This window comes from Spermophilus citellus (genome assembly GCF_964194105.1).
Source record: "Spermophilus citellus genome assembly, chromosome: 10".
NCBI lineage: Eukaryota > Metazoa > Chordata > Mammalia > Rodentia > Sciuridae > Spermophilus > Spermophilus citellus.
The window spans coordinates 134154498-134180430 of record NC_138197.1 but is presented as its reverse complement, the minus strand read 5'-3'; the positions used below and the strand labels follow the sequence as shown (position 1 = coordinate 134180430).

The following is a 25933-nucleotide window of genomic DNA, read 5'->3' as shown; positions in this document are numbered from 1 at the left end:
AATTCTGTTTATTTAAACCCACCCCACCCTATTTGAAACCCTATTACAAAATATGCACTCCTGCGGGTTCTCCCGCTTTCCGCTCTCTCCACCCCCTTCAACCCAGCCTGGGCCTCCAGGCCAGGTGTCCACACTGCCTCCTCAACCTGATCCCTGAGCTCCCCCCATAGGAGTCCAAGTCCAGGCCCTGGGCGGTCTGGGGGATCCTGGACCTGTCACATTAGGGGGTGGCCTTTCTCCCTCCCTCCACGCACACATTTCCTGGAAGGACTTACCAGTGGAAACTCCCAGAATTAAAAGGTTCCCAAGTAACCGTACCTTAGGTCGTCACTGTTTCCAACGACGAGTAAAACTGGCGGAGCCGAGGAGACCCACACGTAGAAACCCGGCCCAGGCTCTAAGGGACCCTGTCTTGGACGCTGAGCTTGGGGCTGTGGCCCAGGAACTGGTCCAGGCGGGAGGTCTCCCCCCTCCTCCACGTCCTACAGGCCCGCCCCTGAGGGGTGCCAAGTCCTAAAGCCCACACCTCTCAGCCGGCCGCCCCCAGGGAGTCGCAGATCTAAGGCTCCCTCCCCGTCGTTCCCTGCGGGAGTGGGACGGTGTGTCTCATGCTCTCACCGCTCTGCTCCGCAGGGACTGGCGGGGGGTTGTCGCAGTTCCACCTGCCCACCCCGCCAGGAAGTGGCCCGCCGCCAGTGGCCTCCAGGGCCCTCATTCCCCAGCATTGCGCTTCAGGAGTAGCTGGTAGCCTGGGGACCGGACGACGAGTGCGCGAATGCGACAAGCTCGCCTCCGATGTCCCCTCCAGATCCCCACCGGCAACCCAGGTTATTTTTCTTTTCTTTTCAATTTTGCACTTAAACCAAGTGGACTGAATCCGGTTAGCTGCGCTCTGGGTTTCAAAGTACAGAGAACTTTGTGTGGGGGTCAAGCATTTCAGCCTCGGTTCGCGCCCGTAGTAAATGTGTAACTGACCCCCCTCCCCCGCAGTCGCAGCTCTTAATGGGGGCTCGCGGCACCTCCGTCACTGTCCGCCCCGGGCCGAACCCGCGCGGCACTGGGGGCCGCGGAATCCGTGGATCGGCCCTACCAGGGTGGGGTGCGAGGCTTTGGACCGCTCCCGCGCGCCCGAAGAGCAGAGCCAGGCCGGGGGTCCTGGCCCCGCCTCTCTGCGCGCGGCTTCCTCGGCCCCGCCCCCGGGGAGGTCCGGTGGGGAGGCCGCCGGGGAGTGGGCCAGGTCCCCCGCCCAACCGGGCCGCGCCCCCGCGTCTCCATAGCGATCATCCCGGCTCGCACCTCGGGGCCGGCTCCCCCCGGGGTAGAACAATAAGCGGCTGGGCCGGGGGCGGGGCGGGGCCGGTCCAGGGGCGGGGAGAGAGCCGGCGGAGGGGCGCGGGCCCAGCGCACCGCCCAGGCAGCAGCCGGCCGCCAGGGTCTGCGAGGCGCGCTGCGGCGCGGCCCAGACCGCTCCAGAGCTCAGCCCCCGCCCCGCCTGGTCCCGCCCCGCTTCCCACGCCCGCCGGGCCGAGCCCGCGCCGGGGCCACCTGGAGCCGCCTGGAGCCGCTGCTGCCGCAGGTTGATGCGCGGCGCCCTACCGGGACGGCGGAGGAGCCATCTTGAAACCAACTTCTCAAACTTTCGCAAAGTGCTTTCGAAGTGGAAGCTGCGGGGAAGGCCGGGCGCGTGGCCTCCGGTGTCACCGTCTGGGCCCCCGGGGAGGCAGGGTGCGGGTCGCTCCGAGGGCCCGGCACCGGGCACGCGGGAGCCGCCCCCCGGCCACGCCGGGTGGATGCGGAGGTGTGCCGGGTGCATGGATTGTGCTCGGGCGCCCGGCTCGGGCTCCGGGCTATGGCGCCGTCGCCACCGCCCGTGCTGCCCGCGCTGGTGCTCCTGGCCGCCGCCGCCGCCGCCGCCCTGCCGGCTCTGGGGCTACCAGCGGCTGCTTGGGAACCGCGCCTGCCCGGCAGGGCCCGCGCCTTCGCACTCGGGCACGGCTGGACCTACGCATTGGATGCTGCGCGCACGCCCCGGGCATTGCGGGAACTGCTGGACGTGAGCCGCGATGGGCTGCTGACCGGACGGCGGCGCGGGCTGGACGCGGGGCTCCGGGGATGCGCGCGCTTGTTGGGGCGGCCGCTGCCGCTGCAGGTCCGCCTGTCCATGCCCGGCGCCCAGACGGCTCAGAGCCCGCTGCTGCTGGCGAGCACCCCCGGCCCCGGCTGCGGCTCCCGGCTACGGCGCCGATCGGTCCCCGGTGCGGAGCTGCGAGCGTGGACACTGCGCTCGGTTCCTGGGCTCAGCAGGGCTATCTGCTTCCCGGATCCTGGCGGCAGCGCGGCTCCATTTCACTCGGTGCTCACAGTCCTTACCACCTTCCCCGCTTGCAGCTGCCCACCGCGACCTGGGTCCCGTTGCCCGCGCCGCCTCCTTTGCCTGCCGCAGGGCGACTCGGCCAGCCTGCGCTTCCTGTGCGCCCTGCAGCGTGCGGCCGGCGCCGTCCAGGTTGAGCAGGGTTTGGAGATGACCGCGGGGACGCCCTCAGCGTCGCCGCCGCCGCCAACGCCGGCTCCAATCCGGCCCCAGGCCAGGGCGGGAGCCGCGCGGCGGGCCCGGCGGGGCGCGGGCAGCAGCACGAGTCCGCAGTTCCCGCTGCCCAGCTACCAGGTGTCGGTGCCCGAGAACGAGCCAGCGGGTACTTTGGTCATCGAACTGCGTGCGCTGGACCCCGACGAAGGTGAGGCAGGGCGCCTGACCTACCAGATGGAGGCGCTCTTCGACGAGCGCTCCAATGGCTACTTCCTCATCGACTCTGCCACCGGCGCGGTGAGCACGGCCCGCGCGCTGGACCGCGAGACCAAGGACACTCATGTGCTCAAGGTTAGTGCCGTGGACCACGGCTCGCCACGGCGCTCAGCCGCCACCTACCTCACCGTTACAGTTAGCGACACCAACGACCACAGCCCGGTCTTCGAGCAGTCTGAGTACCGCGAGCGTGTGCGTGAGAACCTCGAAGTGGGCTACGAGGTGCTGACCATTCGTGCCACCGATGGTGACGCGCCCTCCAATGCCAATATGCGCTACCGCCTGTTGCAGGGTGCGGGTGGCGTCTTTGAAATTGATGCACGCTCGGGAGTAGTGCGCACCCGGGCAGTGGTGGACCGGGAGGAGGCGGCTGAGTACCAATTGCTGGTGGAGGCCAACGACCAGGGACGCAACCCAGGCCCGCTCAGCGCGACGGCCACCGTGCACATCTTAGTGGAGGACGAAAACGACAACTACCCTCAGTTCAGTGAGAAGCGTTATGTGGTTCAGGTGCCGGAAGACGTGGCAGTGAACACCGCTGTGCTGCGTGTGCAGGCCACTGATAGGGACCAGGGTCAGAACGCGGCCATCCACTACAGCATCATCAGTGGGAACCTGAAGGGGCAGTTCTACCTGCATTCTCTGAGCGGGAGCCTGGATGTGATCAACCCGCTGGATTTCGAGGCCATCCGGGAGTATACACTTAGAATCAAGGCCCAGGATGGGGGCCGGCCTCCCCTCATTAATTCCTCGGGGCTAGTCTCTGTGCAGGTGCTGGACGTTAATGACAATGCGCCCATCTTTGTGAGCAGCCCCTTCCAGGCTGCTGTGCTGGAGAACGTGCCTCTGGGTCATTCTGTGCTGCACATTCAGGCGGTTGATGCAGATTCGGGTGAGAATGCCCGTCTGCGCTATCGCCTGGTGGACACAGCCTCTGCTGCCCTGGGGGGCGGCCGTGCTGGCTCTGAGGACCCCACCTCCACCCTGGACTTCCCTTTCCAGATCCACAATAGCTCGGGTTGGATCACTGTGTGCGCAGAGCTGGACCGGGAGGAGGTGGAGCATTACAGCTTTGGGGTGGAGGCAGTGGACCACGGCTGGCCGCCCATGAGCTCTTCTGCCAGTGTGTCCATCACGGTACTGGACGTAAATGACAATGACCCAGTGTTCACCCAGCCCACGTATGAGCTGCGATTGAATGAGGATGCAGCTGTCGGGAGCAGCGTGCTGACCCTGCGGGCCCGCGATCGCGACGCCAACAGCGTGATCACATACCAGCTCACAGGTGGAAACACGCGGAACCGCTTTGCGCTCAGCAGTCAGAGCGGCGGCGGCCTCATCACCCTGGCGCTGCCACTGGACTATAAGCAGGAGCGGCAGTACGTGCTGGCGGTGACGGCGTCCGACGGCACGCGTTCGCATACCGCGCAGGTCTTCATCAACGTCACTGACGCCAACACGCACCGGCCGGTCTTCCAGAGCTCCCACTACACCGTGAGTGTTAGTGAGGACCGGCCGGTGGGCACCTCCATTGCCACCATCAGTGCCACCGACGAAGACACGGGGGAGAATGCCCGCATCACCTACGTGCTGGAGGACCCTGTGCCACAGTTCCGCATTGACCCTGACACTGGTACCATCTACACCATGATGGAGCTGGACTATGAGGACCAGGCCGCCTACACACTGGCCATCACTGCTCAGGACAACGGCATCCCTCAGAAGTCAGACACCACCTCCCTGGAGATCCTCATCTTGGATGCCAATGACAACATACCCAGGTTTCTGCGAGATTTCTACCAGGGTTCTGTCTTCGAGGATGCTCCCCCATCTACCAGCGTCCTCCAGGTCTCTGCTACTGACCGGGACTCGGGCCCCAACGGCCGCCTGTTGTACACCTTCCAGGGCGGGGATGATGGTGATGGGGACTTCTACATTGAGCCAACCTCAGGTGTGATCCGTACCCAGCGCCGACTAGACCGTGAGAATGTGGCCGTGTACAACCTCCGGGCTCTGGCTGTGGATCGGGGCAGCCCTGCTCCCCTGAGTGCCTCTGTGGACATCCAGGTGTCTGTCTTGGACATTAATGACAACCCCCCTGTGTTCGAGAGGGATGAACTGGAGCTGTTTGTAGAAGAGAACAGTCCAGTGGGGTCGGTGGTGGCGAGGATACGGGCCAGCGATCCCGACGAAGGCCCCAATGCCCAGATCATGTATCAGATCGTGGAGGGCAATGTGCCAGAGGTCTTCCAGCTGGACCTGCTGAGTGGGGACCTGCGAGCCCTGGTCGAGCTGGATTTTGAGGTCCAGAGAGACTATGTGCTGGTGGTGCAGGCCACATCGGCCCCGCTGGTGAGCCGGGCCACAGTGCGGGTCCACCTCCTGGACCAGAATGACAATCCACCTGAGCTGCTGGACTTTCAGATCCTCTTCAACAACTATGTCACCAACAAATCCAACAGCTTCCCCACTGGTGTGATTGGCCGCATCCCAGCCCACGACCCCGACCTGTCGGACAGCCTCAACTACACCTTCCTGCAGGGCAATGAGCTGGCCCTGCTGCTGCTGGACCCGGCCACGGGTGAGCTGCAGCTCAGTCGGGACCTGGACAACAACCGGCCGCTGGAGGCACTCATGGAAGTGTCTGTGTCGGGTGAGTGGCCGGGGAGGAAGAGGGCCTTCCTGTGGGCTGCCTGGGGAGCTGCGGGGACCCGCCAAGGGCCCCGCTGGGCATGCTCGGGCCCATTCAGGCAGGGCCTGGGCAATTCTTGGGGCCTGTGCTGCCTCTGGTTGCAGGTTGGGGGCATGCTGCCCGCCAGGCCAAGCACTGGGGGTGGGGGGGAGAGGCAGCACTCCGCTTTCCTCAGCAGTTTTGCCAGGAGCAGGCCTGGGCTTCTTCAAGTTCAAGTGCAGGCTTTCTCAGGGCTTTTCTCCAGTTGTGCTCTTAAAACCTGGCCTCAGGGTTATCTGGGTCTTCTGGTGTGCTGAGTGATGTCCTTGAGTCAGCCGCTGCAGGCAGGGTTGTCTGAGGGATCAAAGGTCACTGCCTGCCCCATGTGCCAATTAGTCCCCGGGTGGGACCGTTGGAAATTGCTGATGTTCCCTGAGTCACCCTGTAATATGGCTGGAGTTCCCTTGGTCTGCTTTTCTGTCTCCTCCACATAATAACAGCTCGGCTCACGTGTGTGTTCCCACCTCTGTGCAGCTCTTTGAAACGTGTAACTCCGTTTGATCTTGGCTCCGGCTCTGGACGCGGGCTTGTAATTTAGGAGTTATTTCAGAGGCCGCCCATCTTAGTGGTGGATCCGGTATGAGAACCTTGCTTGCCTGCTCTGGGCTGGGGGGCAGAAGGAGAGGCGTCTCAGCTCAGCTACCAGTGGCTTGGTGGCGAAGCGCGGGCCCTGCGAGCCGCTGACCCCGCACTTGCAGGGGCCCAGCCTGTGGTACCGAGGACAGGAGGACCATGGAGGGTGTGGGAATTGGGAGTTGTGGGGAGACAGGATTGGGCAGGGGATAGGGACAAGGAAGGGTCCTCTGATGGCTCTGTGAGGTGGCCTGTCTGCCTACCCACCTGTGAATGTAGTCAGCTGGGCAGGCAGGTGGCCTTATTTATGAGACCAAGATACTGCCCAGAAGGGTCCTGTGGGCCTTTGGGTCCCTGTTTAAGTGATCACTGTGATACAATGTTGCTGTGGGCATCCTGTGAGAAATGCAAATTCACTTTGCAGAGTTTCCGCTGCTGACTGTTTGTCCGTAGAGAGTTGGCATGGGACAGATGGTTCCTCATAGGATCTGGTCTCACAGGGTTGATTTTGAAGTCATGTGACACCTCAGCATAGGTTCTGGCCATGAAGTCACCCTGTTGGTGACCGCTTCAGGTTTTGTGATGCCGTGAAAGTGTGTAAAGAATACGGAACAGGCTCTGGGGGACAGACTGTTAACCAGACTATGGGTACTCCTCGTGTACCCGGCACCCCCACGCCTCTTCACCTGATGGAGTGGAAAATTTGGCCTGTGTAGAAACAACTTGGCAAGATAGTAGGGTTGGGTGTATTTTCAGGGGACACGGTGCGTTAGTGGGAGCAGGTGCGTGCTGAGACAGGGTGTTTGTTGTGTGGTGTCCACGGTGCGGGCCCCTGTGTGAGTAGAGAGCAGGGTTCAGGTGGATGCGGATTACTGAGGGCTCCCAGCAGGTGGGTGCACAAGCCAGGTCACCGCTGAGGGGAGGTGGAGGCTCCACGCTGCATCTCAACGGCCATTTCTGGCCGTGGGTCCTTGGCCGACTGGCCCTCAAGGAAATCTGGGGCTTGGTGCACTGACACCCCCACATGACGGTTACCTTAGGCTGGTCTCTGGCTGTAAGGAGCTTCCCAAACTCTCACAGTCACATTGTCATTTGTTCCTCGGTGACACTGAGGTAGGTGCACAGGTACTGAGTGACCTTCTCAGGGCTGTGCAGCCAGGGATGGGGCACCAGGATGGGAATGAAGCGAGCCGCCCCTCACGCCCCCCTCTCCTACCTTGGGAACAATCCTGAGGAATCCAAAGCTGGATGACTCCAGGCCAGGTCAGAAGCTGCATGAGGTAGTCATGTTGGTGTGCTGTGTGACCCTCAGGCCATGGACACTGTTTACTGCCCCCAAGAAGCTACTCACAGGAGATTGAGCCCGGCAGGTCCTAATGCAGAGTCCTGTGGGATCCAACCAATCCCAGTAGCCTCCAGACTCTGGCTTTGTAAGGAACCCTGCAGGAGGCTGTTGATTCAAGCTGAAACCACTTTCAATGAGGTGCAATTGTCAGCGCAGGCTTTACAGCCTACCCTAAAGTCTTTGATGCATTATTACTGCCCTGGAGGCTCTGGGCAGGAAGGCCAGCCTGCAGTTCTGGGCCAGGGCCCCGGGCATGCGCTAGAGGGGGGCAGCTCCCTGCAGCCTGGCCTGGGGATCATCTTCATTCTCCAGGGATAGCAATGATGGTGTGGGGTTGCCCCCCCCCCCCCAAGGACAAAACACTTTTTTGGGAAAAAATGTAATTTTTTTCCCCTGGTCCTAGGGATGGAACCCAGGGCCCTGCGCATGCTAGGGGAGTGCTCTACTGCTGATTGACACTCCAGCCTCCGCCTTGAAAATTTTTGAAGTCTGAATATGGTGGAATTCAGATAGCTGCCATCTTTTAAATACCATTAGCTATTAAGGTGTTCATTTCATAGGTGGCACTTTTGAATGAGGTGTTCGATTTCTGTGGCTGGGATTTTTTCCCATGAACCTTTATAAAAGCTGCGTGTGTTTTTCAAAGTCATGTGCCTGGGAACCCAATGCAAAACTCCAGCGTGGCCCCTTGCAGACGTGGGTCTTTTAGTGACGCTGACATTTTTAATGCACCTGGAACATGTGGGTGCCTGTGGGTGAGTTCTTAAGCTGTGTGCATCACAGAACTTGGCAGCCGTGGAAGGTAACGTCCCCACGTCTCCCACGGTGCAGGTGTGTGGCAGTGTCACGGGGCAAAAACGGTTGGTCGGTGAGTCATTCACATGTGTCAGAAAATGTTGGAACTCAGCGAAATAATACGATGGGGAATCTGTGTGCCGTTTGCTCTGGTGGGGAGTGGACAGTCCTGCAGGTCGGGTGAAGTTTTAAAGGTATTTGCCTAGTTAAATGCAGGATATCACAGGGATTTTTAAACAGAAGGTTACAAACAAGGAAGTCGGGCTGCCTGCTGTGCCAGGCGCGGCCTGCATGGGAGGTATCACATTTCCCCGAAACTCAAACTCGCAGTTGGCAAAGGTTGGTGGTCTTGAATCACCTCAGTGGCCGAGCTGGATTCTCGGAGGGACAGAAACCATGGGCCACTTTTGGCGACTGGTTAACCATTTAAAGGCTCTGATGGCTTTGGAGAACAGCCGCTTGCTCATGTGTTTTAGAAGCAGGAGTGACTTTAACTTACCGAGCATCCATTGTGCACGAGGCCCAAGAGCCCTTTTGAGGCCCCAGAGAGCCAGCGTGGCCCTGGCCATACACAGATTGCTGACTTCAGTGGCAGGGGTGGGGGGTGGGAATTTGTGGCAACGTGGGGGTGTGAGGTGAGCAGCTGGTGGGAGACCAGAGGTGGAGGGATCCCTTGAGCCTGGAGCGATCTACCGTGTTCTGTAGGACCTGCTGGGAGGCTGGGACAGTGTTGTGGTTGCTGAGGGGCTGGTCTCTGGGCTGAGAGAACAGAAAGCAGGGCCAAGGCCCCTGAAGGGGTTCCCGTGAAGCATGGGTGAACAGGGAAGCCCTTGCCAGGAGAGACGGTCAGATTCGGTGGCAGTGGCGGGGTTGTGACCTGACCGGGAACTGTCCTCTCGGGCCACATTCGATTCTTGCTGCCACCTCCTGATGTGGGCACACCAAGGAAGCACTGGGGACACCCGTATGGAGCCAACTGTGCTCCCATTCATAGGACCAAAGGGTCTGTGTGAGGCCAGAACAGGGCTGACCACATGGGGAGAGCCCAAGGGGGGCTCCTGAAGGAGGCCCCTCCTGAAGGAGGTCCCTGGGGATAGGGAGCCTGAGGACAGGTGCTGGCGCCTGGTGAGAGGCCCGGGAGGGGAGCTGGGAGCTCAGTGTGCACCAGCATCCTGGCCCGCCCTGCGACACCCCTGCCCCTGCAGGTGCCTCCTGATTGGGTACCAGCAGCCTCTGGGCCTCTTTGGAGTTGGGGTGGGCATTGTTCCAGGGTCTCTCAGGCCTGCTGTGGCCAAGCCCTGTGTAGCTGGGGGTGCTGCTGGTAGCTGCTTCTCTGAGTCTTTGGGCCTGGAGAGGGCGGGGAGCAGAGGCCGTGGGAGCAGGGCCCTGGGAGGCAGGAAGGGTGCAGGTCCACCGGGGCCTGACATGCCATGGCAGGGCGCCCGGCAGCACCAGGTGAGGTGAGGGGCAGGAGGGGGCTGCTGAAGTCACCTGGGTGGTGGCTGGTGTTCTTGGTGGCTCTGGAGCTCTGTGGAGGACCTGTGTCACCGTCCAAGAGTCTGCTTGGTTTGAGCTGACGTGTAGGCCTACCCCATGGCAGACACCGGTTGAGGAGCGGGATAGGTGGGAGGTGGGGCCCCTGGCAGCAGCGTCTGGGCCTGGGGCGTGTGTATGGCCGGGTGCCACAGGCCTCTGTCCCTGCCAGAGCTGAGATCCAAACAGAGGTAGATGTTATCTTGTGGGGCAGAGCATGTGGAAAGTATGCACAAGTTTGGCCAGGTGTTCGCTGTTCACAGCCCGCGGGAAATCGTTTTCTGTGGTTTTCCTTAGTGTCCTCTAACCCGAACACAGGTTCATGTCAGCGTCCACAATCAGGTCCCTGAGTAACGGGAGGCGGCCCTTTAGGTCAAGGGGCCCTTTAGGTCACACGCCCTGGTCTTCCCGGTACTTTCCGGTGATCTTTTTGGAAGGGTGCTGGGCCACCCCAGGAAACACGGGGGGTCGGGTTCTAGGCTGTGAGGGTCCCAGGGTCAAACTCATGCCAGTGGCTGCTCCTTCCTGCAGGGTGACCCCCACCCCCACCCCGGCTGCCTCTGCTCCCCGCGGGCCGGGGCCTGGCTCTCGGGAACACTTGGCAAATATTTGTTGTAGGTTATTTCTGGAATGAGCTGGGTGGGGTCACCCAGAGGCATGGGGCCCTGCCAGGGGATCCAGAGCACCCCCAAGAGCCCTCTTCAGTCCCTCCCTCCGTGTTGGGGGACATGCCCTGGGGCAGGGGATGGGCCTTTTTCAGGAAACTCCACAGTGGGATTCTCACACTTCTGCTTCAGGTGAGAACCTGTGCGTACCTGTGATCCGTGCAGTTTTTGAGATGTGACATTCCACAGCTGGGAGAAGCCCCACATGGCCAGGTGTTGCTGCTGTCACTCTAGTGTCTGTCTCTTGGGGTCCTGGATGGAGGCCAGGGCTTCTGTCACTTGCACGCACCCCTGCTTTCAGGGCAGATCATGCAGGACAGCCCTCCTGGAAGCAGGGAGGGCTGCTGGCCCTTGGTTCACAGGGCTGTCCTGCAGAGGTCAAGATGTCAGACGCATGCACACCCTGTGGAGAGTCACAACTGGGAGCTGTTGGAACAGGTGGTTTGTCACTGTGGGGGGAGTGCAGGGGGCTTTGCAGCTGCTTTTCCTGGGACACTGTGGACAAAGGTGAACTTTGGACGAGCAGGTGACCCTAGGTTCCTGGGCTTTGCCATCCAGGTGGAAGCACCCCCATTTTCCAGACCAGGAAGTGGGGCTCCAAGGGAGCCAGCTGTGCCCAGGTCAGTGGTGCACACAGCAAGCGTTAGCAGCTGCTCCTGGCCACTGTCCTGCCCTTGCATCTGGATCCTCAGTCCTACTTCTCTGTAGCCCAGGAACCGCTCTGTGGGGAGTTTGGGCTGTTCTTGGGCCCCACCAGGCGGGCTGTTCTGGCCAGGTGTCTATTGCTGCCTGCCTGGGTTGTGGTCTGCCCACTATCTGGGCACCCGCTCGGGGTCTGCCTGCATCATCCCACAGAAACCCATTGTCAGGCTCAGAAACTGAGGTTGGAAGGCAGAACCAGGCTCAGACCTGTGCGTTTAGTGCTCTAACCACAGTGACCACTGCCCACTGATGGCTAGGCCACAGAGGGGCTACTGTGACAGCCCAAGGCCTTGGGCACAGGCTCAGGGATTCTGGGCATGGAGCCCAGTGTGAGCCACCACCAAACAGGAAGCAGGAGGGCGGAGAGTCCTGTGCACATGGTGCCTGTGCTGCTGGCTGCCCCGGGGTGTGTCTGCCATGCTGGGCGGGGGTAACAGTGGGTGGGGGGATCTCGGGGAGTTGTCTCCTGTTCCTGTGGGTCTCTGTGTGGAGCTGTTGTGGATGCTGGTGTGTGCAGGGCAGGTGGGCACCAGGTGCAGGAAGGTGAGCCCCTGCCCTGTGTGGGGCGGCCCTTAGGAGTCAGCAGGGCTGCTTCTGGGGTCCGGGGAGGTAGATACCAGGTGAGGCCTCCAGGCTGAGCAGGGGCGGAGCCGCGCTCTGAGGGCCTTCCAGCTGCAGAGCCCAGCCGCCACTGACAGGGAGCTGCCTCCTGCCCCACCTCGCACCCTCCCTCCATCCATCAGAAATTTTCCTTCTTTGTCATAGTCCATTTCCACTCCCAGTTCTGTATTTGTTTTTACAGTTTCAGAGCTTTTTCATATCTAATCTAAATGACACTCAGTTAAGGTAAACTAACAGCGACTAATTCAAATAAAATCCTGCTCTGTGTTAGCATTGGGAGATAAGAACTCCCTTGCAGGGCAGTAACCGCTGATCAGCCGGCTGATTGCACACAGTCAGCGTGAGGCTGGCCAGCTGCTGTGCAGCTCTGCCGCCGGACACTGCTGGGCACGGCCATAGTCCAGCAGCAGTTCTTACATGTGCTGTGACGCTGACATGGATGACCACTAGCTCTCTGAGAGACATGAGATTTCACCAGGGCTTGGCCTGGGGTGGGCCCTCCAGCTGCCCACTGCTGATCGCCTGACTCCAGGTGAGTCCAGCCCCCTCTGGGCCTGATGGGGAAGGACCAGAATCTCCCAGGACCTCTCTTCACTTTCCCAAGGTTTGAATTTTTTTAGGTACAGGATTGGAAACGCAGACGTCCAGCCAGGAGGTGGCTGTGGTTTGGAATACTCTCTTCCTCTTGCCCATGACATTACGGGTGCTGAGAAGTCATCTCACTTAAAAACGGTCATGAAGCTGAGTGTGTGGCACTTGCCCATGATCCCAGCCACCTGGGAGGCTGAGGCAGGAGGATTGCAAGTTTGCAGCTATCCTGGGCAACTTAGACCCTGCCTCAAAATAAAAAATAAAAAGGAAAAAAAGTAAATAAATAAAAAGGGCTGGGGATGTAACTCAGTGGAAGAGTGCCCCTGGGTTTGGTTCCTGGAGCTGAAACATTTGTAAATTGTGCGTCTGTTAAGGGATTAATATCCAGGGTATATAAAGAACTCCCACAATTCAATAAGAAAACAACCTGAGATTCAAAAGTGGGTAAGTGGCTCTAATAGACATTTCCCTAAGAAATACAAATGGCCAAGAAGCACACGGGGAGATGCTCAGCATGGCTCCTCCTTAGGGAAATGCAAACCAAAACCCCAGGGCAGTGCCACCACGGGGACACCAGAAATCATCAAGTGTGGTGGAGCCTGGAGAGACCGGGAGCCTGGTGTGTTGTTGTGGGAACGGAAGGCCCTTCGCTGCTGAGGAAAACAGCCTGGCGGGAGCATGGCGCGCCGCGGAGAAGGAACTGCAGGCTTCCCGTGGGATCTGGAAGCCTGCTTCTGAGCACGTCCCCAGAGCATGAGGAGCAGGTTTTGAAGAGGTAGTTGTGCCCCGTGTTCAAGGCAGCATTGTTCGTGATGGTCAAAGGTGGGAGCAGGGCCGGGCTGGGGCTCGGTGGTGGAGCGCTGGCCTGGCCTGCGCGAGGCCCTGGGTTCGGTTCTGTGCACCCCATGTAAATAACTAAATAAAGGTCCATTGGCAACTAAAAAGATTTAAGCCAAGGTGGAAGCAACCCAGCATCCATCACAGGGCAGGGTGAACCAATGTGGTCCACCCACACAGCGCCTTCCGAAGCAGGTGTGTAGTTGGCTTTTTGTCTCTGTGACCAAAACACCTCACCGGAAAAGACTTAGAGGAGGAGAGGTTTCTTTGGGGCTCATGTTTTTAGATGTCCCGTCCATGGTTGGCTGACTCTGTTGCTCTGGATCTGAGGTAAGGTAGAACGTCATGGTGGAAGGCAACTTCTCACTCATGGCAGCTGGTAGAGAGAGAGAGAGAGAGAGAGAGAGAGAGGAGCCAGGGACAGGATATAGTCCAAGGCCACACCCACAATGACCTGCTCCCTCAGCTGTGCCCCGCCTGCCTGCAGTCACCACCTAATAGTCCTTCAGATCGTCAACCCGCTGGCTCTCCTAATCATTTTGCTGCTGAACTTTCTGCATTGCCTAATTCATGAGCTTTTGGGGGAGCGCCTCCCTTCCAAGCCGTAACAGGCAGGAACACTCATACCTGGTGTGACGTGGGTGAGCCTCAAGGACATTCTGCTCAGACAAGAGAAGGACCTGGGAGCCCATTTCTGCGATGTGAGTGGAGGAGAGTCACAGCGTCAGAGAGCCCCAGGTAGTTCGCGGTCCGGGGGATCAAACTGTTGTACACCTCAGCTGGCGGAGGCGAGGGGGCAGGCCCTCTGCTGTGGGGTTTCAGGTATGGTTTTGACCAGAGCATGAGTGGCCGAGCAGCCCCATCATCCTGAGTCCCGAGGCCGGTGCCCACCTCTGGGGTTCTCCTCCCGGGCTGAGGTCTCTTCATTGTGCATGTTCTTGCAAACTCTCGACCCACTTCCTGTCATCCTAAACAGCCAAGGACACACTCTTCCACCTAAGTTCTTTTGTGCCTGGTATGTGGATGAGGTCTCGGGTTGTTTAGCTGCATGGAGAGAGCTCACAGAGAAGCATGCTCCTGAGAAGCCTGGGAGAGAGCAGGGACTGTGCGGAGGCACCCGTGTGGGTGAGGGGCTCCTCGGCTTGCTGCTGTGTCTGGGACCTCCGGCTTAGGGGCAGGTGTTCCCGGATCTTTGGTGTCCCAAGTCTCGCAGCCCAGCCCAGGAAGGGAGACGAGTTGGGGATTGAGGCCTGGTGCTGGGTACCCCTCCTGAATCTACCACCTGGGGGAGAGGAAGTGAGAGGAGGTGGCCGGTGAGCCTGCAGCTGCTGTGTTCCAGGGCTGACCCTCTGTCACTGCTGACCCAGCCCCTTCCCCTTCCCCCCAGGACTGAGTCTTGGGTTCCAAACCACTGCGTGGGTGCTGGCTTGGGTGCATTTTTCTTTGGCATTTGCTACCTTTAGGCAGTTTGGCCTGACGTCTCTTAGCGGGTGGAGGGGGAGGTCCCGGGGTATAGGAAGAGGAGCAGGCGCCGAGATCAGATGCCCAGTTCTCCTTTGAGCACCCGAAACACAGCACCGTCTCCCTGGTTACAAAGCCACGTGGTGCCCGGGGACCCTGCTCCTTTGTCCTCTGAACAGATCGAGTGTTGCTCAGGATGAGGCCCCTGTTGGTTGTGTCCTGTGGGCTCCCCACTCCCTAAATAACTATCAAATGATCGGGGTGAGGGTGTGGGCTGTGGGAGGTGCCTCACGGAGCTGGTAAACAGCAGTCTGTGAGCTTTGGGCATTTTTAGGACGTTGGTGCACCCCCCCCATACACACTGTGGCTTGAAGCCAAGCGTCCCAGCCGCGGGGGTGGGGGTAGGGGCGCCTCTCCAACTCGGTGATCTCTTACACATGGAAAATTCTAGCATGTCATTGAAAGTGCCCATATTTTCAAAGAAGAGAGAATGGAAAATATCAAGGTTTATTGTTCTGAGAGGCTTCCTGTCTGTCCAGCACGTGGCCGTCAGAGGTCAGGGGTGCCCGTGTGTGTGCAGGACGGGAAGTCCAGGCCAAGGGCTGTGGCGTGTTGCATGGGCACCTGGCTGTGAGCGCGCTGCGAGGCAGGGGAGCTGGGGCGTGCACGCCTGAGACTCCGTTCTGCGTCCTGGACGCAGCCTTGTGCTGGAAGGAAAGTGAGGGGGGCCTGGTGGGGTCCTCTCTGGGGGAGACCGGGCCCCGAGGCAGGCAGCTAGTGGCTTTAGGGTTGGTTTGGCTGGAAGTCCCTGGGCCTTCAGCAGGGTTCCGTTTCCCTCTTGTGTTGGGTCTGACATGTCTTGAGCTAGAAGGGAACATGGGATGGTTTAAAAGTGGGCCAGGTGTTAAGGGGCAAGATTTCTTTTTTAATACCAGGGATTGAACCCAGGGGCACTTAACCACTGACCAAATCCCCAGCCCTTTTATTTTATTTTGAGACAGGGCCTCACTAAGTTGCTGAGGCTGGCCTCGAACTTGAGATCCTCCTGCCTCAGCCTCTGGAGCCACAGGGATGACAGGCCTATGCCACCACGCCCAGCTTTAGGGCCGGCTTTGTATCTGATGGCTGCACTCGCAGGGGGGACTGAGGCAGGGGGGCTAGGGAGGGCCTTTTGCCCCTCTGTGCGGTGGCTCCTGGGGAGAAAGCCTGCCTTTGGGGTGCCAGGGGACTCTGGTTTTCCTTCACTCCTCCAGTGCGTCTGCCTCTGCTTTCTGATGGACGAGCCCAGCCTCCTGGGTCAGTGTTTCCCTATAACCTGCTTAGAAAACAGAGGGGTGTCTCACGGTTAGCCAGCCCTGGCACAGGGCTCAAGTAGCACTTGTGGGTGGGCCCTGTGGGTGGGTGGGCCTGTGGCATGGGCTGCAGGGGGTCTGGGGCGCGGGGTGGGAGCCATGCAGGGTCAGCCTGGGCAGGCCGCCTGCCGTTTCCGGCTGGCCCCCACCCGCCTGGCTGCTGTGAGCTGCCTGCGCTTCCTGCCCTGCCTCAGGGAGGTGCCCAGGGCCTGAGGGTGGCTTAAGGAGCCCACTGTGAGGTGGGCAAGCGGACCTGCTCTGGTTGGCTGAGTGCAGAATGAAGTGCCCCCGGGGGGGTCCAGGTGGCAGAGAAGAGAGTTGAAAAGTGAGCCTTTCCCAGTGGTCCTGGGTTGGGTGGGCACGTCCTTACAGGGGCTCAGGTGGCACCGCCAGCTCAGAGGACTGGCCATTTCAGCGCGTCCAGCCTGGTGGTGCTCAGTGCAGTGGCAGCATCGTGCCCTGTCACCACTGTCCGGTTTCACATTTTTTGACACCCTTAGATGGTCTCTCTTTAAGTTGTTTTTTTTAAGTCGGTCGGCAGTTTTCAAGCTGAATATCACTTTTGGATTGTTCTGATGACTTGTCATGTCCTGAGGCGCACTGACCTCTCCAACCAGGGTTGCTGGTTTTGGTGGCATGGGGGTGGCCGGCTGGAAGGCAGAAGGACTGCACGGTGCTTGAGGGGCAGGGTGGCTGAGGCCCAGGGTCAGGCCCCGCCCGCCTGCCTGTCACAGGTGAGGCCCAGGCTGCCTGGGGAGCACTCCCTCCATCCTCTGGGCCTTGCTGGGCCCCCGCTTGCCCAGGGTGAGGGATTTAAGGATCTGGGCTTTCTGGGCTAAAATGGAAAATTGTGGACAAACCAGCCCCGTTGGTCACCCGTGCTGTTGTCCATGAAGCCTCCTGCATGGTCGCCCTGCATGACCCTTGCTTGGGCCTGTGGTGGGGGCCCAAGGCCCTCCTGACCACCTGGCCGCAGACCTGACCACCTGGCCGCAGACCTGAGCCCGGCAGCACTGCTGAGCGCTCCCTCACCTGTATCTGGGAGCCACATCCCTGTGGCTCCAGAGGCTGGACCCGCGCTGTCCTCTCCGCTGCCCCCACCTGCACGCAGCAGGCATTTCTGGGCCTCGGCCTTCCTTCAGCCTGACTCCCTGCTCCGTTTGGAATCCTCTCCCCTCCCAGAGCCTCAGCTCTGACAGCACCTGCTGTGGGGGCCTCCCCACCCAGTCCTGAGCCCCAGCACTGAGGTCCCAGGGCCAGAGCCGTGGGTCACCCAGGACCAGAGCCGTGGGTCACCCGGGCCCCACTTGCCCAGAGGACAAAGCCCATGTTGTAGAAGTGAGCTGTGAGCCAGAGTCGCGTCCTGCCGCTCCTTGGTGTCCCGTGGAGGTCCTGCTGCGTGTCTGGCCCCCATCCGCCTCCTCCCCAGCAGCCCACCTGAGGATGCGTCCTTCTTGGGGCTCCTGGCACTGTGCCCTCCCTAGACCTGGGCTCCCACACCTGCTGGCCTGCTCCAGGAAGCCCAGGCTCTGGCCGGGTGGGCGAGCGTGCCCAGGAGAGCGGAGGGCCTGACGCTTCACACGGGAAGGGCCAGGCACCAGGGTCCTCCACACTCCTGCTTTTGAAAGAGCTGATTTTATTGACCAGAGGAACCTGTCAGAGTCCACCGGGAAGACAGACCTGCGGGGTGATTCGAGCAGGAAAGGGTCGCACAGAGGGAATGGGAGCGGGGCCAAAGGGGTTGTGCTCCCCACTGCCTCTCCCCACTGCAGGGGCCTGCTCAGGACCACCCTCCCCTGTCCCAGCAGCCCTGGCCCCACCTCCTGGCAGGTGACCCACCTCCCAGGTGTGACCCACCTAGAAGCCTGCTCCCACCGCTGTCCTGCAGCCTCCGAGCAGGCGGCCTTCCCTCCCAGTGAGCGCAGGGCTCCCACCGGCAGGACCCACAGGCAGTGGGGAGGCCTGGGAGAGCAGTGGCCAGGCCTCCAGCCTCCCGTGTGGAGAGGAGCACCCAGACGCGTGGCTTCAGTCTGGCCCAGTCCTGACTTGTCCACAGTCACCGTGGGAGGTGGGAAGAGACCCTGCAGCCTCCCCAGGAGTGATGACCAGTGGGAGGCGGTCCAGCAGCTATCCCTCTGCGTTCCAAAAGCCCCACTTGGACAGAGCGTGTCGTGACTTCTCTGCGAGCTGTCGTGGGCATTCCCGTGAGCAGGTCCGTGTCATCCTCTCTGGTGGCTGAGAGTGTGCCTCCACAGCCGCCAGGATTCTTTGACCTTTGCTGGGACCCAGGTCCTCCATGACCGTCTCCTGTTTTGAAGGAGTCTGTCTTGAAGGCTTTTCATTCCTGCTGTTGTGGACGGTGGTCTCTGCTGGGGACCTGCGGAATGGACTGCATGGTCTAGCTGACCCTGTGGCAGGAGCTGACCACCCCACACTGGCTGCCGGGAGCCTGATTGTCCTGCAGATAGGTACCTGCCAGTCGGGAGGACTTACAGAGCTGCTCATGGTCTGTCCTGTGCCGAGGAGTGCATGTAGGGAGGCCTGTCCGTTGACTCCCAGTGGGCACCTCCTGCAGCCCTGAGCCACCATCCTGGGCTCAGGCTCGGCCCCCCCAGTGCTGCCTTTCCCGGGAGAGGCAGGCCGCCATGCTTCCTTGTTTCCTGTCTGCAGCCTTAAAGGAGCCCGTGGTTAGGCCCCCACTTTGTATTTAGCTTATGAAACACCTGGGAGCCTTCCTGCCTGGGCCACGTGGCTCGGGAGTGTCTGCTCACAGCTCTCTGTGGTGGGGGACCTGTGGGCTGTAGTCCCAGCTCTTCTGTTCCCCCCAGGAGGGCCCAGGTGGGGGTCTTGGGTCCCTTTCCTGGTCAGGGCTGGCAGTGCGTGGGCAGGGTCTGGGCCCACAGTCTGCCTGCAGGACCGGCTGGCCAAGTGGCTTGACACCTGGGCTGTGCTGGGGTGTGTCCTGCTGGTGCCTGGCGGGGGGGGGGGGGTGGGGGTGGTCAGCTCCTTCTCTTGGCACAGGCTGTGGCCGAGGTGTGCCGTCTGGGAGGGGCTGGCCAGAGTTAGGCTGCTGCCCACACCTGAGAGGGGCTGAGGTGGAGGACGCAGCCACCTCGTGGGTGACTGAGTTTGAAGTGGCCCCGGGCGGTGCAGGTGGGTCTGGGGTGCTCCCCTAGGCCCGGGGCTGGGCTGATAGGTGCAGGCAAGCCTCCTGGGCTGAGCGGGAGCCCCAGGCCTCTTCTTGCAGGGGCTTGTGTGGGAATGAGTCAGCAAGGCTGGGCGGGGCAGGTGGCTGCTTCCATGAGCTCCAGGTTGGGCTGATCTTGACCGGGGGAGGGAGGGGGACCGAGGAGTCAGTCTGGTCTGGGGAGGGGTGAGCTGGGCCTTGCCTCATCCTCACTCCAGGGGGGTCTCCAGAGGATGCACAGATGCTGTTGGGGTGACCTGGGGCCACATCTTTGTCCCTCCAGGCCCCCTCCTCAGAACTGGGTTGGAGTGACAGTGAGTAGCTAGAGCCGGGGGCAGGGTGGCCTGAGCAGAGGACCTGCCTGTGTCGTGCTGGGACCCAGGGTCGAGCACCCAGCCCAGGGGTGGGGCCCCGGCTCACCACCACGGCCTCACTGCCAGGCCCTCGACACCTCATCCTGAGGCCTCGTGCCCCCACCCCGGGGATGCCCCTGCTCCAGCCCTGGAGCCTGGGGGGTGGACTCTGCACACCCATCTCCCAGTGCCCTCTCCAGGCTGGGCCAGTAGGAGGAAGGCCTCAAGGGCCTTCCCCCAGGGGCCCTGGAGGGGAGGGCGTGTGCACATAGTATGGAGCTGTCCCGTGTGAGGTCAGGTCCTTGTGCAGTCTGTGTGACCCTAGGAGTGCGTCCCTACTTCTCCGAGGCCGTTAGGTCTCAGGCCTTAGCTCCCAGCACTTCCTGGGGGCCCCCCTGGGGTGGCAGCTGCACACTGCAGTGTCCTCTGCCTGTGCAGCTGAAGGCTCCAAGTTCGCCTTTGCCCCTGAGGTTTTACGGCAGAGGACTGGGTCTGAAAGCCGCAGCTGCAGCCCAGGCCTGCTGGCTTCCCCGGCCTCCGTGCAGACCTCCCCATGTCCCCGTGTCCCCTGTGCCTGGCTGAGGACAGGGATGCAGGTTGGACTGAGCATCCTGTGGAGGGGTCAAGCCTCGCAGATTGCAGAGTCCTGCCCTCAGCCATGCCAGACGCTCTTCTCTGCCGCTGTGGGCTGTCCGAGGTGGCATTGCCGCTGCTTGGTGTTCCCCTGTGTGTCCCCCTGTGTGTCCCCCTGTGTGTCCGGCTCCCCGCTGCAGCCTTGGTCTGCAGCCTCATGCAGGCCCAGGCCAAGGGATCTTGGGAGGCCGCTGTGGAGATGCAGCTCAGGGACGTCACTTCCCGTCTCAGTGGCCTGGTCATCTGCTGGTCACTGGGACGCTGGACAGGTGAGGCGACAGCGGGGCATGAGCGCTGCGTTCTCACCGCTGTTCACGGTCGTCCCACTCGGAGCCCTGGCAGCAGGGCCCTGGGCAGGGTGAGGCAAGGCTCCTGGCAGCTGGGACCCAGGACCCAGGACCCAGTGACGTCCCGACGACTTGCTGGCTGCCCTGGAGGCAGCGGGTGAAGGCTCCCGGTGGAATTGAAAGAGCTGGCACTGGGGGAAGTAAAAGATGAGCCTCCTCAGGGTCATGCAGCCCAGCAGCGGACGCTCCTAGTGTCCAGCAGAGCAGTGAGCACAGAGACCGTCAATGTGTCTGACCACTCTTGTGCTGGTTTCACACGTCAGCGGTAAAGGCCACTCATCCTGGTGGAGGGGCCCCCTCACCAATCCTGACCCTCCTGCCCTCAGCACAGCCCCTGGGAGACCCCACGCAGCCCCGAAGGGTGTGGGGCACTGTGAGGAGTCACTCACGTCCTGGGATCTGGGTACCTGCGCTGCAGGAGCCTGGCCCAAGGTCAAGGTGCCCCCAGTGTTGTTGACTGAATGAAGGGCAGCATGCCCGCGACGGTCAGCCTGACTAATAGCGTGCTAGACTTGCTGCATGTTGTGCTGCTGGGAGAGCCAGGCTGCCCCGACAAACCGCCGGTCCCCGCTGGCGTCTCACGGCCTTGGGAGAGTGCGTGTGGCAGGAGCCCTGGGCCACCAAGCAGCTGGCTAGACCTGCCGTGAGTCCGCCAACCATGAGTCCACCAGCCTCACACTGCAGGGCTGGTCCAGCGTGCTGGAGTTGCCCTTGGCCTGGGGAGCGTCCAGCTGGCTCTGGCTGCGCTGTGTGCATCCAAGTAAGAACAGAGCTGGAAGCGCCAACTGAAGAAGCGCAGCGCAAGGTGTTAACTCGTCGGAGCTTTATGTTGTGTCGTGAAGTTGCTTCTCAGAATGAAGATAGTCTGTCTGTTCTGTCCCCAAAGGTAAATGTGCTCACTCTACCAAAATACAGACAGCAAGGCATCCCCATGCCCAGAGACAGTCCCTACTGGCCATTGATCTGTGGACGCAGCCTCTCCATCCTCTGGGGCAGTCACTGTGGGGCCCACGGGTCTTGGCAGCACCTGGGCTGTTCCTGAGCCAGCTGCCCTCCAGGCCCTGGTGGGCACAGGGGTTGTCATGGCAACGAGCCACCCTGAGCTCATTGGAGGCACCTCTGGGGCCCTCCGCTGAAGAGCTGGCCCTTTGTCTAAGGACAATGGGCCCTCAAGGACTGCTTGTGGGACTGGCTCTCTTTAATTACCCCCGGGGAAGCCCTGGCCACAGTGCTCTGCCTCTCGCAAGGAGCTCAGTTTGGAGCCCTTCTTTAAACGTCGTGGGTATCACACGGGAAGACCCTCACTCGTAGGACTTCACCTAATGGCCAGAGATGGACTCCGAGGGTGCCCCATGGACTGCGCTCACCTTCTGGACACAGAGGATTCAGAGCTAGCCCAGCTCACTAATTTTAGAGCCAGTGTTCTGTGTGCCTCTCATTTTCTGTCCCTTTGGCCTTAGAAAGAGATAGCCCCCACCTCCGCGCTATCTCCAGCCCCCTGGTGGGAGCACCCTCCTCCCCACCCTGTGCCCACAGCCCTGAGGTGCCCTCAGTGCAGGAGGGGAAGGCGGCTTTGCCTGAGGAGGCATGAGGCCCAGTTCTGCCAGTGGACATCAGGCTGCGTGGAGGGGGGAGGGTGCTCTGGGTCCCTGTTCCTCGCCAGATGGGCCTGTCAGGAAAGGACCTACTGTGTGCCCTCCATCTCGAGCAGGGTGCCCCTTAGCACTGTGCATGCTGGGTGGATCTCTGTGGCGGGCCTTCCTGGGCACTGCAGGATGCTGACCAGTGTTCCTGCCTTCATCTACCGTTGAGCCCGGTAGCACCTGCCACCTAGCAGGGACAACCCAGAATCTCTCCGGATGTCACCCATGCCCCTGGGACCTCTTTCCACGGTTACAGCTACCCCAGAGCTGGACCGTATGTTGAGGGAAGCCCCTTCCTGGGCCTGGCACTGTCCCCAGCACCCAGGAGGCCTTGAGGAAATCTCCGGGGGTCCCAATACAGATGACAGGTGGAGTTGGCCAGGGCACTGTGAAGCACAGAGTGATGATGGCCAGAGCGACCTGTAGCCTGTGGGTTCCTGGTAGGCAGGAGGCTGGGCCAAACCCCATTTGGCTGTGTGGCTTGGGGTGTGCCCCCTGCCGCCAGCCCCCTCTCCTCATCTGTGGAAGGATGCTACAGGGCCACCATGGCAGGTGCCATGGGTCACTCAGTGCCCACCTGAAGGCTGCATCTCCACCCCTTCCTGTGGCGTCTGTGACCCTGGCTGGGTCGGGTCCCCTCTAGGACTTGTTCACGGGACAGCAGGGTTCTACATCCCCCCAGCTGTTCACCCAGAGCAGGTGGGGTGCTGCTGACTGGCCCGACAGGGGCTCCAGGTAGAGGACAGGCCTTGGTGTCAGAGCAGAGCACAGCTGAGCCCCGTCCTGCCTGGGCAGAACTTGGGAGCTGTGGTGGGAGGCCCGCACATGGGGCAGGGGGCTGTGGAAGTCTCCAGCTGGAGCCTGCACAGCTGGCTCATCCGCCGCGTTCTCAGGCACGGAAAACTTGGTGTTTAAAAATAGCCTCACCTGCAGGTGCCTCTGTGCTTCCCGTCACCGTCACCGAGGGGACAGGTGTTGACAAACCCCCGGATGGCTCAATCTTAGAAATCTGACATTTCTAAATTCCCCCCAAAGCGGGATCCTGCAGAGCCTTGGAAGTCAGAGGAGCCGCGAGTGGCTTGTGGAGTTGGGGTGGCCACGAAGAGCCCCCTGGGGGTGGCCATGGTGGGGACAGCCTCGCAGGGATGCCCAGGCGGAGGGGAGAGAGGAGCCTGGGAGGCCTCTCTGAAGGGGCCTGAGGGACAGTTGGAATTTGGCAAGTCAGCGAGGTCCTTCGGTGGGGAGGGGCCAGGCTGTGAGAAATGCCAGACAATGGAGGGCTCTCAGGGAGGGCCAGGGGGGCAGGCAGGCCGCGGGGCGGGCAGGGGCAGATGACAGGAGAGGGAAAGCAGAGCCAGCTAGCCTGGCCCCTCCCCGCCCTGCCCCCTGCTCCTCCGGCCAGACCCTGGGAGCACCTGCTCCCTGCAGACTCAGGCGTCCTCCAAGGCAGAGCTGGCCTGCCGGCCAGAAACTTCTGCCCAGCTGGACGGTCAGCACCCTGTTCAGCTTGCCACCGTGGCCAGAGCTATGGAGCCCTAGTGTGCCTGGGGGCTGCCCGGGAGCTTGGCAGAGCCTTCCAGCCCCCGGCGCTCCCCAGTGAGGCCTGACGGATGGATTTATTCACTTTTTTGGAAGGAGCAAGACTGGGTGGAAGAGATTTGCTTAAAAAAGTCCTAAAGACTTTCATTCGTCAAGACCCTGAAGCCATCTTATAAAACTCCCAGAAGTGCGTGAAGCAGGACCCACCGTCAGGGTCCCCTCCTGTGTTCCCGAGGGTGTCCTTGGTGTCCCATCTGCCGCAGTCGTGACTGGCTGGGACCCTGTATCACTGTGCACTCCCGCCCTGGCCTAGACCACCTGCCTCTCCGGCTCTGTCACTGGCCCACTGTCCCTGGTGTGGGTGTGACCCCCGTGCTGTCAGGACCCCCGTTTGTTCCCTGCTTCTTTGGTGTGGAGCCAGAGTGGCTTCCAGGCTCTTCTGAGTAACAGGCTCCCGGAGGCGGAGGGGGCGGGGGGGGGGTAGGGGAGGGGGACACTGCCACCAGAGCTCGCACACCTTCTGATGACCTGGCCAGGCCAAGGACAGTTTGTGGTAATTTATTCTAGAACCAGCAGCGTGTGAAGACCCCTCCCTGATATTTTCTCCATTGTTGGAGAGAGAAATCTTTCTCGTGTTTTCTAATCATCGACCTTTAAGTAGACGTCTACCTTTTTTGTTCTGCATGCCTCTCTTTAGGGACAGTGCAGAGTTTTTTTGGCTCCTTTATTGGGCCATCTCTCTCTCTCTCTCTGTGACTTGCTGATCCACTTGTTCAGTCAGCTTGCTTAGCTCCTGTCCATGTATGTTTCTCCCAGTTTCATGTTTATTTAACTTCTTGTGACCTTTTTTGTACCTCACCGTGTCAGTCTTAGATATTTCTGGTGGTGGGAAGATGGTCTTTTTTGTCCGTGCTTCAGTGTGACCTTGAAGAGCTGAGTCCTCTATTCTTATCACAGGGACTGTGACACAGCCCTCACCGGCCACTGGAGGACCACAGGGAAGAGGGAGGAGTAGTGACAAGCCCCTGCCCAGCCTCTGGTCTGTTGGACCCACAGTTAATCTTGTCCCTCTGGCAGCTCTCAGAGGCTTCCAGTCGTCCCAGGGGCGGGACATCTGTTGGGTCCTCCCCATGTCCTGCGCGCCTGGAGGGACAAGGGGGGCAGGAGCCTCAGGCTAACTGCCCACCCAGGCAGACTGTCCTTAGGAGCACACACAAGCTGCGTCCTGGCTCCCATTCTGTGGCCCTGGTAACATCTGGGAGGAGAGGATGGCAGGGAGGGCCCCCTGCTCCCCGGGCACGAGGTCAGCTGTCCCCTGGCTGGATAGCAGCAGAGCATCAGCTTACAAGCTCACTGGCCGTTATCGTCCTGAGTGCCACTGTTCCTGGGTGCAGGCCCTGAGCCTGCGGGGTCGTAGGCCCTGTCTCTTGACCCTCTTGGTTTTGCTGAGACTCTCCCATGGAGGCCACTGTGTTACTGTAGAGAGAGGGACAGAGATGGGGGCCTGCCCTGGCAGGGACCTGGGGTGGGCCCTTCGCATAGAGCCTTTCAGATGCCGGTCAAGTGTCCTGGGGTGCAGTCAGTTATCCCCCTTACCCAGAATGCTTGGGGTCAGTGTTCTGGGTTTTGGAGTTTTTCAAATTTTGAAATATTTCCCAAATCTGAAGCTTCTTGAGTGCCAACGTGACACTTCAGTCGTTTCCAGCAAGTCAGAGTTTGGATGCCCCCCTCAGGGACGCCCGCACTGCCCCTGACGGAGCACGTGTTCTTTAAAAATGTCTTGCTCCTGATTTGGTCTCGTCTGTCTGATACTAAAAGACAAAGGCGGAGAGACAGGAGGTCGTGGTGATGTGATGCTGAGTTTGGGTGTCACTTGCCTGGTGACCTGGAGCTTGTCACTCAGCCTCTGGGAACTTGGTTCCCTCATGTGACAGCTGGGTGGTGGGACCTGTTCCACAGGTGTCTGCAGAGCAGGGCCAGGGCCTGGGGAGCTGCCCTTGGTGGCTGTGGTCCCCTTGCCAGTTTACGGTGAAACGTGGTTTTCTGTGGGACGGCTGCCAAGCCAGCGGTGAAGAGGGGACGGTAGAGAGGGGACGGAGGAGAGGGGACGGGGGAGGGGACGGTTCCTCCTGCTCCTTCGGTCAGGAGGGCCCCACCTGGCCCCCCCCCACAGGCCTCCCCCGCCACTTCCTGATTTTTCTTCATTTTCTCGTCAAGCCCAG

The 25933-nt window shown here is 60.8% G+C and overlaps 1 protein-coding gene across 3 annotated transcripts in view; it reads left to right on the top strand.

Moving 5' to 3' along the window:
* Nucleotides 1-1415: 1415 nt before the first annotated feature.
* The window catches only part of CELSR1 (cadherin EGF LAG seven-pass G-type receptor 1), a 116060-nt gene continuing 91542 nt past the window's right edge, over nucleotides 1416-25933 (top strand). For 2 of the 3 annotated variants that reach the window (XM_081311425.1, XM_081311424.1), the window contains exon 1: nucleotides 1417-5456. In XM_081311425.1, coding sequence (XP_081167551.1) covers nucleotides 1850-5456 — 3607 coding nt within the window. In that variant the 5' untranslated portion in view covers nucleotides 1417-1849. Of the gene's footprint in view, nucleotides 5457-25933 lie in introns of all 3 variants that reach the window. The other variant, XM_081311426.1, reaches the window with a different exon arrangement.